The sequence below is a fragment of the Strigops habroptila genome, chromosome Z, assembly GCF_004027225.2.
Source record: "Strigops habroptila isolate Jane chromosome Z, bStrHab1.2.pri, whole genome shotgun sequence".
Classification (NCBI taxonomy): Eukaryota; Metazoa; Chordata; class Aves; order Psittaciformes; family Psittacidae; genus Strigops; species Strigops habroptila.
The window spans coordinates 79,624,388-79,641,593 of record NC_044302.2 but is presented as its reverse complement, the minus strand read 5'-3'; the positions used below and the strand labels follow the sequence as shown (position 1 = coordinate 79,641,593).

The following is a 17,206-nucleotide window of genomic DNA, read 5'->3' as shown; positions in this document are numbered from 1 at the left end:
CAGTAATGCACTCTCCAGCTGTTTAGAATTTGACTGTGACTGCCAGCATGCTACATAGTTCATTTAATCAGTAGCACGTGGTTCCAGTGCTTCATAACTGAACGGCTGCAGTGTTTCCTGGGTGAAATGTGAGGTGTTAAATGTGAACTGCAAAGCTGCTTAATCTTTAAAAGAGAGCAACTTTTTTCTTCCCCATGGAACACTGTCATAGATGTAACTAAGCGACAAATGTAAATGAGAGAGTCATTTAAGTATTTTTGGGAGGATGTCTAGACTCTGAAATTTACTCTTTCTTTTTATATGAAATAACATAAATCCATTCAGCTTGAAGTTATACTGTGGGACAAGAAAAAATTAGTAAAATGAGAATTTGGAATGAAGTTTTCACATGGTTTTTCAGTTTAAAATTCTGATGGTTAGTTACCTTTGTTGAGTCTGAGCTATTCTAAATGTTGGTTAATTTGAGGATAGGAAAAACAGGCATTTTTTAAAATCAAAATGAAGAAGTCAATGCCTGAAAATACTTTCCAATTTACAGTTAAAAGGTTCTTGAAAAGTATGTGAGTAAAGGTCTTCCATCTCAAACAAAAAGGCATTTCAGATCCTGCTTAATAGATTGTTTCATGTGCATGTTGTGTAATGCTGATGTTGGCATGACTATTGTCATCTTAGTTATTTATGACAAACCTCATTTAAGATAGCAAGGTTTAGAAACAATTCATGTGGGAATTTGATGTCACTGTTCACTTAAATAGATTGTTTAAAATCTTGTGGCTCTTAGAAGGCTTTTAAAGATGTCTTGTTGGTCACAAAATATTATTTTGATTTGCACAGTGACATTTTGCACTGATCCGATCAGCTGATTATAGCAAAAAATAAAGGGAATGGGTCTGAACTGAAATTCAGTGAGAGGTAATTTAAAGTCTGGTTTATATATGTCAAATTCTGTCATCTGTTCATAGTTCTGAATTTTGTAAAACTACCATTAAGGCCAGTTAAATATTGTGACAACATTGGGCTACTAAGCACTCTCTGCCAGGACGTTCGTTGCAATTGGACTGTCTGATTTTTTACCCAGTTTGTAGAGACTGGTTACCCAGTTATATTTTACTCCAGAACAAACAAACAATCTGTATATTCAATGATGGTATTCTCTGTCCAGCACCAATAGCTTGTCCTTGATCTTATTTAAAAAGTGTTTTTGCTAATAAGACAAGGAAAACGTCTCGGAACATTTAGTATTGGTTTCAGTGAGAAATCTGGTGCATTTGGGAGTGGGAATACACAGTGTTTCATTTACTTTGTATTCTGCCAGTAAAAGGATTTGTGACTGTGAGAGATTCAGGACTAAAATAAGTATCAAGACACCACCTTTCTGATGTGTTTTGGAGAGAGTAGGCTAGAATTGGTTTGGGTTTGAGGGTTTTTTGGTGGTGTTCACGTTGTTTGGGGATTTTTATTAAACTGCTATTTCAAAATCAGGTAAATGATGAAATTCGCCAGACTTTGTATATTGGAAGATTTCATTTATATTAAGAACTAAATCACAATGTACACTGTTAGTGTCTACTCCACATATATTTGATGATGTCTTCCACATTTTGTTTCCAGGATTTCCTATTTATTACAGCATCTATTATTAAACTTTGCATAGTGAAATTCTTCTGGATAAACACCTAAAAACACTGGTTATATTTCTTTCATAAACCTACCTTTATACATCTTTCCTAAAATGCAGTCTCTTTCTTTGCTATAATACCTTAGACTGAGGATCATGAAATAGGGCTTCCTCAAGGTTAACACCAGTCTCTGCAGATTCAGTTGCAGAAGCTTTACTGTAACAAACATAGTAAGCTCCTGAAAACTAAGCAGCAGTCTTTTTTACATGCTGATGCTAGCTTTGGGAATGAAAGAAAAAGTGCTGCTGTAATTTATGCCAGTGAGGCACAAAGATGGATTAAAGCCATGTTTGCTCCCCTCCTCCCATCCAGACTTGAGCCAACGTTCCTCCACTAGTCTGGAAAAACTGGCTTTATATTAGGACTCTCCTGCTAAGGCCATTGATTTACTCAACTACATTTTGAAAAACTTGACAAAATACTTACTTGATTGTTACAAAGGATAAATGAATGCCAGAGGTCTATATTAGAAACAGATTGTGAAAAGGGGTTTCTTTTCTGTTTGGCAGAAAAAAAAAAAAAAGCATTTGTTTGGGTTTTAGTACTGCCTCTAACATTTAAAGGGAAAAAAAAAAAATCTCTCTACCTTCTCTCCTCTACTGCTAGAATGTGGTCAAACCTTGATATGTAAATGCTAGCTGCTTGCCCGCTGCTTCAGTCAGTAATTTTCTATTAAGAAGTTGTGCTGCTGTAGTTGTATATTTATTGCTTCTAGCTGTTCGGCATGCCTGAGAAACTCAGAGCATTTGGGGTAAGCTTTTCTGTTTATTTATTTTTTGTTAATTCCTCCATGTCTAAGTTTATTTGGACTAGGCATTTGGGCCTGGAATCAACTACTGTTTGACTTAAATTCAGAGATGATCCATGCTTTACTCAAGGGATATCTAGTGTTACATTTACTGTCTGGAAATCTTACATTTTATTTATTGCCAGCAAACCTAGTGACGAATGAAGAAATAATCTTTTAAATCTTTAATAGCCTAACTTAAGCTTCCTGCTTATTTACACACCTTTTCAAGCACCCCAACTTCATCTCATTCAATGAAGTGTAATGAGTAAAGATTTGGACATATTCAGAATGGGGGGGGGAGGGACAAAAGAGAAGGAAGCGTGTACAGAGAATGCTGAATAAAAATCTGAGTATTTTTGTGGTAGAAACACTCTCCTCTCCTTCCCCTCACACTGACTCTGTGCTCTCATGATAAAATACTGACTGTGTTAATTTGAAGAGGTGATTTAGAGTATCAGGTATTGTACAAGCTATTGGCAGGGACAGGATGTTAGACTGGATGGGTCATTGGTCTGTTCTGGTATGGCAGTTCCCATGTCCTTATAGTAAATGCTGTGTAAAGTTTTTCTACACTGGTACACTGTCTGGAACAAAATCTGGAATATGCGTTATAGTCTTCCATACCAATCTACTCTACTAGGAGCAGTTGTCTATTTAAAGCACTCAGCTTCTTTCATCAAACTACTTAACATCTTTTTGAAGGGGATAAGTATATAGTCTAGAGACTATATAGGAATTGTTATGGAACAGATGTGATATAAAAATAGGGTAGCTGAATTTTTAATAGAAAAATATTTATTGCTTAGAATCATGGCTCATCATGGGTTTATGTATTTCTAAGTCTGATACTGTGAGAACTAATCACATTTTCCCCAGTGCTTTTGTTATCTTTTGAATTGCATGAGCTTTTTTGTAGTTAAGTTGATTTTCCTTTTCTCTTGGAAGATTACTTACAACTAAATCTTATTTCTAGAGGAAAAAAATACTTAGTACTATCTTGAACAATGGGAAGATGCTATATTACAGTAGTCTTCACCAGGAAAAGTTTACTTTGTTGTTAGCTTTGTAAAAACTGAAGTATATTTTTGGGTTTTGTGACCTGGATATCACCTATTTAGTGAAATTATTAGTTTTTTATATTTTTATGCTTAATATTTTCAGATAAAACTGAGCATATAACACATTCAGTTGAATTTGACATTTCAAATAGAATACGTCAGTGTAGTATTATGTTAGAAATACCTGCAGAAGTTCTGTTCTGATCATTTTATGCTGTAGGTGTACACTGAGAGAAAATACAAACAATTCGTTCTTTGGCCTGTGAAGGACCCACAGCTTGCTGGTTATTCTGAAGAGATTAAATTAGTTTCTTCATCCTCCAATACTTGTAATACAATCTCAAAGAGCTATTAAAGTTAACAGAAGTGTACAGTCTGACTTTGTGTCGTATTTTTTAAGGCATATTTTTATCAGTTTTGCTTGCTTAGAATTGGGGAGATTTTTGCTATGTGCAAGAGCAGCAATAATATGTTATGTCCATTGTTAACATCCAAATCCTGGAATACTGTAGGCTAATAGTACTTCATTCATCCGAAAGCTAGAATAATATTTTCGGGTCTTGCAGAAATTAAATGAACCTTGTTTAGGGGTGGGGATATTAATAGCAATGGTGAAATCTAAATTTCAGTCTAAAATCTGTGCTCTGTCCCGTATTCACTAATATGGATTGAAACACTATTATTTTCGTGTAAAATTTAATACTTAACCTGTGAAGTTGACTGCAGTATGGCAAATATCTGTATTTATAGTAATTTGCTGAATACACTTCTAAGCTGCTTTTTTTTTTTTTAATTAGACACTTACATGGAATAACTAATGATTTGAATTTAGTTAGACCTGAATAGCAAATCTTATCTCTCTCTTTAAATAGCAAGTCAAGAAATTTGAAGAACATAAGATTTTATGAAAGCACAAAAAAATTAGGGGGATGAGTGGTCTGATCATTACGAAAAGAGATGGGAGAAGAGGAACAAAGGAATGTGGAATGGCGGAAGCAAGCAGTGAAACAAGAACGAGTGAAATCTCTTAGTGGTAACAATCACAGCAAAAACCTATGGCCACAGATTATGACTAGGAGGCATTGTGAGTGTTGGTCTCTTCCCCCAAGTAGCAAGTGATACGACCAGAGCAAATGGCCTCGAGTTGCGCCAGGGAAGGTTTCAATTGGATATAAGGACACATTTCTTCACCTAAAGGGCTGTCAAGCACTGGAACAGGCTGCCCAGGGCAGTGGTTGAGTCACCGTCCCTGGAGGTATTTAAAAGATATGTAGATGTGGTGCCTGGGGACGTGGTTTCGTGGTAGACTTGGTAGTGTTAGGTTGGTGGTTGGACTCGATGATCTTAAGGGTCTTTTCTATGATTATAAACTTCATTAAAGTGAAATGAAACCCCATCTGGCAAACTAGGCTCAGACAAGAATAGTATATGATACAGTGGGAGGTCTAAATACCAAGTGCTGCAGAAGAGTACATGCTTTCATAGGTTATTTAGCACAGCTCCATTAGTATGAGGTAACGAGAAAAAACATACTCAAGAAAGCTTGTTTCCTGCACATAGTTTTTTTGTGATAGCAGTGGCTGTGCGAAACAGAAATAGAGATGAATCCTCATTGCTATAAGAAGCAGAACCTGGTTTAGGTACATGGGGGGGTGGAATTATTTTCATGATCTGTAAGAAAGATAAACTTGTGTGAAAAGAGGGATAATGGGCTGTCTATTACACGAAAGGAAAAACAAAGCTGGATGGTGAGATAGGGCAGAGAGAAATCAGGGAATTTGCCTGCAGGAGTTTTATTACACAGAGCACTTAATGATGGTTGCAGATTTCATTAGAGACATAAGCTAATTTCCTCTCTGCTGCTGCATTGTGTTCACAAAACTACTTGTAAAGCTCTTGGATACTCTTCTGCAGGGAATGGTGACACCAGCCTTAACCAAGAGGCGTGTTTTGCTTGTAGCATCTCAATTCTGAAAAAAGGTGGACACAAGATTAGATTTTATTGACATATCTACTCCTTCAAAATTCCCATTGTTTTATAGTTTTGACATTCTTTTTGTCTTGTTTGTACTCTTGTTCTCTTGTCTTGGTTCAAAATTTTTGCATGTTTTCAATTGTCATTTGACATTTTTCTTCACTTTATTTACATTTTGGTCAGTCTCTGTTTTTGTTTCTGATGCCTATACTTTTTTTCAGTTTTTACCTTCCTCAAATTATTTTGCTCGTTGGTCTCTCAGCTGTCTCTCAGTGTTTCTCAGCTGCCTCTTCTCTTCCTGTGCCACCCGCTACTCTGCTGGAAGTGAAGAGAGTGCCAGGTAGTCCATATTTCCAGAACAGACACATATTTTTGCTTAGGAGAGAGATCTCAATTTGGTTTGATCTATGGATTTTCTCATCTGTTCACGAGCTACATTTCAATCTACTGCCTATGTATCATAAGGGTGTTACAGTGTTTCCTACGTTAATGCTTATAGTTTAACATACACATTTAGAATATTTGAAGGAAAATATTAATGGCAAATATAATGCAATTTAAGGAAAGCAGTAGCGCTAAGAGTACCTCTCATTATTTTTCCTCTAAATATATAGTGCATTGGTGGTAATTAGATTGGGTGGCATGTTGCCTGCAAATGATGTTGAACTTGGAAGCAAATGGTAGTATTAGCAGTAATGGTCCATATTGGTCTCTCTTTTTTTTTAGACAGTCTGTAAAATGCAAGAGAAAACAGAATTTCTTGACACAAATATTTCTGCTTTGTTCATTTTAAGCATCCTGATGGAGAGAGGAAACAACTTTTATAAAATGTAGCAATAATTTGCAAAATTCTGATAGTGTTGCCATTTGGGGGCTTTCTAAAGGAAAGACACAGAGTCTAGTTTAGAAAGCAGATGTTGTTTCTTCTGCACAGGGTGCTCAGTGGAAGTCTCCACAAATCAAGCACCCCGATAATCATAACTTTAAGCTATTTAAACATTTTGACAAAGAAATAAATCAGTGAACATTGGTTGAGAGTTACACAATTTGTTCATTAATTAGTATTCCACCTCTTAATGGTTAAAAGTCCCTCTCGCCTCTCGTGCTAATCAGGCATGAAGGCTCAGTCTTTCTCTTTTGAGTCGGTGGGCCGTGAGTCAGTGGTCGTGCTGCCCCCTGCCAAAATCACCTTTTACCTAACTACTGCCCATTTTCTTCTGGGTAGTCATCCAGGGGTTGGGGCCTGATGTTCCTTGTTATCATCACCCAGAGAAGAAGGATGGATGCTCTTTGTTTAGAGAAGTCTTTGTATATTATCTCAGTCATCTAGATTAGCATCGTTATCGGTTCTGAACTACTGATTGGATTACCACTATTTCATGAGATGCCAAAAGCATTAATACTGTAAATTTTATAGAATGTGATTAGTTGCTTAACCCAGTCTTCATTTAGAAGCAGTATGTAATTTTTACCAATATTCTGAGCACCAATTTGGGTGTACTGTCTGTAACATAGTAACATACAGTTCTACATCTGGAAACTGAAAAGCTGTGTTACTTTTTCTTGGCACCTACTGACTGCAGAAACAAAGGATATATCAGCAGCTGCCATGTTTTGTGCAGGCACCTCCAAATGAATCCTTGCTTAAGAAGTTACTGCCTGCCTGCCAAAAGCTACTACCCTCACAACAGGGTTGGGAGAACATCACTTTTGTCCACACCTGTTGACAATTTACTGCAAAGCTCAGCTGTTTAAGATGCTGGCATAGCTGAGAGCAAGATGCTGTCCCAGGCTCTCCACTGCAGTGGTGGAGGCACCAGACAGCATGCTGTGCAAGCTTGTGCAAGGAAGGTTGAGTGGGCAGCAGGTGAGCTGGTAACAGTTTGATAAGCAAGTGTGGAATTAAGCAATGCAACTTGGCACTTTCATTCAGTTAATATAAAAAACACTAATGCATGCAGTGCATTTGTACCTGGAGATCTGAGCTTCATCACTAGTGCAAAAGCAGAGTGCTTACTTGCTCTTGCTAGGTTTCAGAATGATTCAGTTCACCGACTGCCTCTTTAGTTTCTTCCAAAGGGCAGTTCTGGAAAAGACAGAGTTGTTGTGATACCAGACTTCTGTTTATGCTACACTTAACATGACTGCCACCTGTCAGCGGCTGGCATATGGTTCAGATCCAGTACATGACTCACACATCTGAACACCAGAGGCATTACTGTATATCATATCTTTTCTTACAAGTACCATCTCACCAGAGTAGTTCAAAAGAACATGATCTGTCTCCTGAATAAACTGCTTGAGTCTGCCTCAAGAGCACTGTGTAGGTGGGGTTTGCTCCTTAATGCGCAGTTGGTAAATGTGCTGTTGCCTATAGTAGACTATCACGGGCACAGTTTAATCATACTGTAATAGCTCTTGAAAGCTTTTTGGTGTACTAAAGTTTCTTTGTTAGCTTCATTTGCAGCCAGCATTCTCCTTGTTACCTCCTAGAAGGTAATCAAACTGATCACCAAAGTAATGTATTAGTTACCACAGTTTAAAGACATACAGGAGCGCAATTCTAGTAACTAAAGAAGCAGTCTTTTTTGCTGACTGTTGCAAAAATAGTTACCTGGGAATATCACTAGGGCAGGAGAGTATCCATGTACCTTTGAAATCCTGTGCTGTCTCTGAAACCGTATTAAATGAATTCAGATATTTCAGTCTAATGTTTCAAGACATTTCATTTTTGGAATACAGAAGAGAGCAAACTGCTGAATGTCCTTTAGTAACACTGAAGGAAAGAAGTTTAGTACAGCAGAATAGCTGCTCTGCCATTACATGGGGTATGACAGTGGTTAACCTCTAGGATGCTGTCATCTGGCTGGTGTAAAAATCAACCCTCTCCAGCAATAAATCCATGCTAAGATTGCTGGTTCTGTTTTGCAGCACTATCTTAATAAAATGGGGTAAGAAATTAATGTTGTGGTTATTTCTTCTAAAGGAAGTCAAGAATTTGCACACCTCGATACTTTAAACCCAGAATCATCTGTTTTGGCAAGATATGTTATTAAAACAAGTTTTAAGCAAAAAACCCTAAACTGCAAAACCTTTTTTTCTTTGGAGTTTTGCATAGGAGAACTGACAAACTTCCACCCTTCCAATTTTGAAGAAAAGGTGTATTTTAAAGTTGTATGTCTCACATAAAATGAACTGCCAACAAGCCTTGATAAGCACAAGCATAGAGACCAGAGATAAAGACATGAAGTTAGAGCTTTCAGCGCAGTGACTGCAGAAGCATGGCTGGGCAGCCAGCTCTCCGCTGAATCTAGGAGCATGCAGAAGGGAAGAGAGCTATAAACTGAAAAAGGAAAGTCTCATGCAGCCTGTATTTGTGGAATTGCAGCCCTAACTCCACACAAATTTTGCAAGTGCAAATTTTTGTTGGAGGACGTTGAGTCACATTACTGTAAATTCAAATAATTCATCTAGAAATTATTATTAATTACTTCCCATGTTCGTTAAAAAGGAAGACACTTTGAATTGTTTTTTTTAAACATGATTAAGTGTGATTTACCATTTACATAGATGTAAAAGAGCTCTACCTGTGAAAATGTGTGACGTGCAAAAATAAGCTTTAATTCACATCAGGAAAGCTTTTTTTTTAAAAAATCTCCACCACAGTCTGTGTTTATTTTGCTTTAACTCTGAGATGCTGCATCTGAAATTGATTCTGGGAATATCAAAAAGTTTCTTAATCTCAGCTTATTTTTAATCAAAGCTGGGAACACCTCAGTGGAAAGTTATGAATAGGAGTCAGAGACTGACTTCTTTCAGCTCTTGGAGAGAAGTAAACATTACTAAGTCTGAATCTACTGCATCTAATTTGCAAGCTACCTGGGACACAGTACGGCCTGACCCAAGATTTAGAAATTTATTTATTTTTAATTCCTATTAGTTGTGTCCTGCAAGTGTGCTATGGGTTGATGAAATGGCTGAGTGTGACTACACTTCTACATACACTCATGTAACACACTCTAAAACCACTCACCAGAGAATGACTCCATCTCTTTAGACCTATATTTTAATTCAGTCTCAGATAGTGTGATTTGGTATGTGTTTCTTCAAAAAATGTTCAAATGCTCATCTTTAATAAGTTGAGAAGAATATGACAAATGCAGAAAGCATGTTAACTAAAATAAATTACTTCAGTCCCTCCACTGTGAGACAATGTTTTTATAATTAAACTACAAATACGCAATCATGAGTCACTCTGATGGTACATTATGTTATTCTGAATTGTAGATATGACTAAAAAAATAAGTTTTCATGTTAGTAGTGTGTACAGAGTTATAAACTGCTGAAGTTTTGTACACTGGAAACAACTCTTAAGTATTTCCATAGGACAGGATAACATGCAGGCATGCTAACAGTGCTGTACATAAGAGATTTATGAAACCCACATGTCAAGAATCAGTTGGATGAAAAGTCTCAATTTTTGTTTTTAAGATTTTTCTAAAGCATTCCAACAGATCCCCTATAATCTATAGCTTTGAATTTTGTCTAGTTTCTTTAATAGTACTGTATTGTAATCTACAGTAACTGAGCTGGTTTTTCCTCCCTCCCTTTCTTTATGTATGAAGATTTGCACTGGAGCTCTTTGAAAAACATGTTTAATTCAGGAACTCTTACATAGAATCATAAAATGGTCTGGGTTGGAAGGGACCTTAAAGAGCATCTAGTTCTAAGCCTCATGCCGGGGCAGGGACACCTTCCACTAGACGAGGCTGCTCAAAGCCCCATCCAGTCTGGCCTTGAACGCTTCCAGGGATGGGGCAGCCACAGCTTCTCTGGGCACCATGTTTCAAGAGACTGATAAACCAGTATTTCATTCGCCAGAAAACTTTCATTCTGATACTGACTTGTTTTTCCTGGATTTTCTGTCACAAAGACTGTAGACAAAGACATCTAGTGCTATAAAGATTCATAAGCCTTGATTTAGTTCAGGATACTTAATTTTAAGTTGTCCTATCAAAGACGTTTTTGCAACTGATTAATACAGAACACAAACATAGTATGTGGGTTTTGCCGAGGCATGTTTGTTTTCAGCTAAAAATCTTTTGATTGTTTTGTTCGTGTTGTTGGGGTTTTTTTAATTGAACATATGAACTTTATACTTGTTCTCTTGATTCATAAGTAGCAGCTTTCCTACAACTATATATTCAGAAGTCTTGCTATCTTGTCAGTAAAGATCAATAGGTTTACAGTCAGTTAACTTTTAAGCATCTTTGGTTTGGTTTTCTTCCCTTTTCCTCCCATCTCTCTCTCTTTTGAGTAAAGAATTTATCGTTTTGTTTAAGATTTTTCTAGGCTAACACTCCTAGTTTTCAGCTTCTGTATTTATTGTCACCTGAGTGACACCTGCTAATAAGGCTGTAGTTGATAAGCTCCAGGCTTTCCTGCCTGACTACAGCTAACAAACTTCTGACTCCATGTTGTTATAGAAGCATAGAGTAGTTTGGCTTGGAAGGGACATTTAAAGGTCATCTAGTCCAACCTCCCTTCAAAGAGCAGGGACATCTTCAACTAGACCAGGTTGCTCAGAGCCCTATCCAACCTGACCTTGAACGTTGCCACGAATGGGCCATCAACCACCTCTCTGGGCAATCTGTTCCAGTGCCTCACCACCAGCATAAATTTCTTCCATATATCTAGTCTGAATCTATCCTCTTTTAGTTTAAAACCATTAGCCCGCATCCCATTGCAGCAGGTCCTACTAAAAAGTTTGTCCTCATCTATCTTGAAGGCTGCTAGGAGGTCTCTCCAGAGCCTTGCCTTCTCCAGGCTGAAAAATGCAACTCTCTCAGTCCTTCCTCATAGGTGTTACATCCCTCTGATCATTTTTGTGGAACTCCTCTGGACCTGCTCCAACAGGTAGGTCCATGTCTTTCTTGTACTGAGGAACTCCAGAGCTGGATAGAGTACTCCAGTTGGGTTCTCAACAGAGCAGAGTAAAGGGGGAGAATCACCTCCTGTGACTTGCTGACCATGCTCCTTTCAATGCAGCCCAGGATACAGTTTGCTTCTGGGCTGTGAGCACACACTGAAGCCAGCTTGTGTTCAGCTTTTCATCCACCAGTACGCCCAAGTCCTTCTCCGCAGGGCTGCTCTCAATCCCTTCCTCCCCCAGCTTGTATTGATACAGGTTCCTTTGCCCCCAGCCCACCAAGTGCAAAAAGGACTTTGCACTTGGCCTTGTTGAACTTCCTGAGGTTAATGTGGGCCCATGTCTTGAGCTCAGAGGTGGTGATCTTTTCAGATTACTGGAATTTGCTGAAATGGGGAAGTATCTAACAGTGGGAAATTTCTGATCAACAGTGGAAAGAACATTGGATTGAGCAAAGATTTAGTTTAGTCTGTTATTCAAAGAATTGAAAGTATGATCTGAACTACATTAAGGTGGAGCAGCAGCACATGAAGCATTCCCTTTTTGGTCTTCTGTGTACCTACTTCAAGCATTTTCCGTGCTAGCTCTTTCCCCATTTTGTAAAGCCCTAACAGTGAAAGGAATTCCAGAGTGACTACTGGGAAAACTTGAGAAACATTCACTCCCTGTTTCTGGGAAAAACAGTCAGTACATTTGCGAAGATTTGTAAAATAGCAGAAGACAAGATGAGAGTTCATCATGTGAAAAAACCCAGCAAACTCTAGCTGGATTTTTCAAAATTAGTCCTCACAAAGGTGGTTACCCTATAATATTTGGGTCAGCTAAGAAAGAAAGAAACAAAAACAACAGGGGAAAAAAAAATCCAGCTCATATCTTTTTTGCTACACACAAAAATAAGTCACGGTGCTAAAATCTTGCTATGCACATCATAATTATGTATCACAACTTTCTGTTCTTTCACTGAGTTTGACCTATGTTTTGTTTCTGTAGGATGTCACATATACTTCAGTTTGAAGATAGAAGCAGAAAGGTGAAAGATGCAAGCATGCAGGATGAAGACACTTTTGAGATCTATGATCCACGGAATCCTGTAACTAAGAGGAGAAGGGAAGAAAGCAAGAAGATAATGAGAGAAAAAAAGGAAAGGAGATAAAAAGAATGTAAAGCTAGCCAGAGCTGCCTTGAAAAGTGACTGCAGTAAAGCACTGGCTCTTTTCTAAGCTGTAGTTCCTAAAAATATCATGGGACAAGTGTGAAAAAGAACTTCTCAAGAACCTGTCATGCAGTTGTGAAGCACAGCTATCATTTGTTCCGTAAGTTGTGCAGTCAGATGCTCTCATTGCATTCATTGTCCAACCTCTCTGAAGGTTTGTAGAATTATATGTTTAATAAAACAGCTGACTTGACTTTCGTCTGTACTTTCAATTGCTATAGTCACCATCACTGTTTCGTCAACATATGGCAATCAGAAAGTTTCCAAAATAATGAGAATTTATGTAAGTAAGGGTGAAACCTGAAACCCCATCTACAGACTTCTAAGATTTTCTGAAAGCATAATTATTTTTATTATTTTTTGAAAAGGCATATAAACATACAGCAATAAACACTGCCTGCCTGAACCACTGTTGCAGGGTTATGATGATGCACTTGCAGAACTCCTTAGAATGATGTCAGCTTTCTTGAAACAAACTATGTTTAATTTGAGAATTTGGTTATATTATTCTTCTTTTGAAAGACATATTCCAACACAGATTCCCAGTTTGGGAAGCTGGGGTAACACGTAATTTTAGGAGTGTTATTTCACTATGTGCACCACATGAACAAGAACTGAATCTGAATGTACTGCAGTGGTTGCTTAAACTGTCACAATACCAGAAACATCCCTCTGGTAGAATTTTCACTGTTAAGTAGCTGATAATGAGGATTTGTTTATTAATTAGTCCAGTACAGAAACAAAAAAATTGTGATGAGTCTCATTAAAAACATAACCCAGGTTTTAATGATTATTTTACCATCTAAAAATGAACAGCTAAAGTTTCCAGTTTATAGACTTTGCACGGATTTTTTTCCCCTTGTGTACTAATATTTTTACAGAAAAAATGGGAATTTTCAGTTCTCCTTCCTTACGGCATTTGTGATACCACGGAAGTATGGACTACCCATATGAACAATAGCTAAAAAAGAGTGAGCACAAGTGAGCAAGGTCATTAGAAAGTGCAACCACAGGAGTGTTTTGCTGATGTTGTTTTTAGAACAAGTTCAGTAAGGTATGGTGTCCTTATCAAGCTGCCACTGCCAAATTTCTTGATAGGGTCTGAGGTGTGAGATACATAAACCTGCATTGGTGGGTTAATATGGCCTAAATGTCAGAGGTTAGATTAATACGGACTATTGCTTTAATGCATGGTACAGCCTTTGAGATAAGAAGATAACTTGGAGGTGTGATGTGAGATCCTGTATAAAGCTGTCATTATCCTCCTCTTAGCCTGAGTGAGTTATATTGTACCATGGTGTGAAGAAGTTAAGAGGGGTTACATTCTTAAACATGCCCATTCACAAACTAGTGAGTCAAAGTTTTTTAACCATTAAGTCATTTTTGGTCAGGCTACTATTGGCAAAATCTAATGTCACATGCTGTTATTGCTATTCATTGCTTTGTGGAGAAAATTTTAGAACACTCATTACAGGAAATGAGCATATCAAACCTCCATTCTGATGAGATGGAAAGGAAGAAGAGAGATGTGTGTGTGCATGTTGGCAGAGTTGATCAGAATGGGGAAAGTGAGGGCTAGATCTAGAAAGAAATGAGATCAATTCCAGTAGACAGCTACTGCCCCTGTAATAGAAAAATGTTCAAGTTACGTATTTTTCCTGTAAGCTAATGTACGATGCATGAGTCAATCAGTGGGCAAGCTGACTAACTCCCCTTTCAGCTAAATCTTTTTCCAGCTACCTGCAGCAGCTTTCTGTGTGCTGTATTAGATGATTCCTGTTTTTAAGGACTAGACAAGCACAGGGAGAAGAGCTTACCTCAGGGTTTAGGGCTCTGCTCAGTAGAAGAGGTCTGAAGCGCTGGACCTGACAGAGGGCTGATGATAACATCACAAGAACAAGAGAGTAACTATAATGAAATTTTCTTGATAAGCAAAGTGCGTACTGAAAATCAGTAAACACTTATCCACAGATAATGTATCTTATGTAATTAATGCCACAGTTGAAACCAAATGTGTTGCCTGTTTAAGCTAGTTCCAAGTACTACACTGTTAGCCTTTGTGCTAGGAGAGCATAAGGGCTGGTCCCAGTGGAAAGACGCTTACCTCGAGCAGCAGTCGGAAAGACTGTTGAATTTCTAATGAATATCACTAAAGAGTTAATGGACACTTACTGCATTAAGCCCAGGTTCCCAGTAATAAGCTGGCATGTGCTTTGCACTAAGGCTGGCTACCTGGACACAAAAGAAGAAAGCCTTTTGGAAAGAAAGTAGGGTTTCGTTTAAGAGGGTTTTTTAAATGAGAGTTGGGACCTATTTCCCTGGAAGTTTGCATTTTTCTTTGTACCAATCACCTACATAAGGGTTAGGATATTTGGATCAAAATCCTTCAATTTTATTGTGATTGTGAATGGAAAATCCATTTTACCTTGATGGGACAGCTGGAAGTGGCACACGCTAAATGCTTTGTGAAGATATTTTGAGTACTTTTGTCTAAAATCAGTCTTCTACCACAGGGGCTTGGCATGGAAGTTCTGCAGGCAGAATTCACCATGAGGGAGCATCAATGACAAATGCTACAAACAAATGAATTCAAGCTTTTTTTTTGTTTTTGTTTTTTTTTTTTTTTGTCTATGGGATAGAAGTATTTTATAATAGTCACTTCCGAGAAACACAGAGCTTCTAAAGAGTTTTTAATAATTATAACTGATTGTTACAAATGACACTAATCTTCAGGGCTTACCAGCCTTATGTACTGTTTCACATTGTTCATTGAATAAGCTTCTCTCAGAGTTCTCAGTTCATCTGTATTAATGCCAATCAATATTTCTTGAAGAAAAGGAGAGGATCTGCCTTTATTCTTTCCCTAGGGAAAGAACAAAAGGAAAAAGAAAAAGTTCTTTCCTATGCTTGTAGGAAAGAAACCATGCCTATGTGGTAAAGTCACCTTCCATTTTTAAGGAAGGCAATTGTAATAGGCATCCCTGTTGCTATTTTGTCTTCATTCAACCCAGTGACAAAAATTTGCTAGCACTAGGGACTGACATACACTACACTATGAGAACATTAGAAATGTGTTAAAACTAGCAGACAGATGATCTCAGCTAATCAACTGAGAATCACTTAAAAATGGGCTAAGGTGTCTAAGTATTGATTTCACTAAGGCAGAAGTAGTTCTGCATTTCATTTAGGAGTTGTCTGGAGTACAGTTATGAAAAGCTGATTGCAGAATCACACCCTCAAGTAACTATCCTTCAACTCAACACCAGAGTAAGAAACTTGAAGAAAGAGGTGGAAATGGTGGCAGTTCTCTGAAGCAACTAGTTTTCAGTATCACAGCTAGCTCTCAAACTGCCAGCAACAGTCCTGCCTCTTTCCCATACTGCTAGGCTAGCAGAAGCATCTTTTAACTCACGCCTATTTCACTCATCTCCTGGTGTTGCTATAGTTACATGAAATATTGGATGCTACAGGATTGCAGTATTGTAGACTATAAAATTACAGAATTACACCTTTTATTTGTCAGTACTGAAAAGCAAGCGGCAAATGCAATGGGGACAGCTGTCCCCTTCTCTGTGAAGCAGAAGTCTTGTACTAGGCTAGTGGCTGAAAACTGAAAGAACAATTGGTTTTGTGTCTGTAGAAAGAATTTGTTCTACGGTAGTGACATTTTCACTGGGTATGTTTTCTTGAATCTTTTTACTTAGCAGCACCATGTTCCACCACACCTATTTGTATAAACATATGAGCATAATTTCTACATAGTCATTATATATAGCTAGGAACATTTGTCTAAGCATTACTAATACCAAAATCAGTGGTTTGACACTTCCTTGTGAAGTTTTCCTTCCTAAAATGTGTCAATTATGTACACAGATCACCCAGCTTGAAGGTGCACACCACAATGCTGGTATGTAAATAGTTTATGTGAAAAAGTCACTGTTTAAAATTGCAGGGTACGTTCTGCTTCACCACCACTGCCACCTGCTTTTTTGATTACTAATTTCAATAAGCTAAAAGTGGTGTAAGGTCAAACTACGATTAAATTTTGAGCTAGAGCACAAACACCAGGACTACCTATTTTTAGTGGCAGCTTGGTTGTAGTTTCAATACACTACGGCAGGGTGAAAATCTAATATCCCGGCACAGGATATTCTGTTGGTAAAGTTGACAAAACAAAAAGTTTCAGGATCAGCTGGATTGCAAGTAGATTAGGTCCTTCTAGGCCACATATGGTAATAGCAAGATCCTCAAGAACAGCTTAAAGGCTTGCCTCATGAATCCTGTCAGTGATGCCAACAGCTAGTACAATGTGCCCTTTCTGCTTTGGAGCTAAAAAAAACCCTGAAATACAACTGAAGCTGGTTTATTTCTGCCAAATATCTGCTACGCCTAGGCTGCTAGGGGTGTAGTCTGCAATGCCACATTATGTAGCTTTCCCCGAGCTGCTGGCTTGCAGCATCAGCAGGTTTTGGGAAGGGGTTGTTCCCATACTGTCTTCCTTCTGCAGTAGAAGGGTGTCTGAACTCTAATAGCAGTGTTAACTGCCTTCATCTAGAGGACCT

The 17,206-nt window shown here is 38.0% G+C and overlaps 1 protein-coding gene across 3 annotated transcripts in view; it reads left to right on the top strand.

Annotated features, from left to right (window-relative positions):
* Window positions 1-12,837, top strand: part of CWC27 (CWC27 spliceosome associated cyclophilin) — a 132,969-nt gene extending 120,132 nt beyond the window's left edge. For all 3 annotated transcript variants that reach the window (XR_003989301.1, XM_030471101.1, XM_030471100.1), the window contains one exon: window positions 12,422-12,837. Coding sequence is in view for 2 of the 3 variants with exons in the window: in XM_030471100.1 (XP_030326960.1) it covers window positions 12,422-12,584 (163 nt within the window). In the remaining variant the exon portion in view is untranslated. The remainder of the gene's footprint in view (window positions 1-12,421) is intronic.
* The last annotated feature ends 4,369 nt before the right edge of the window (window positions 12,838-17,206 follow it).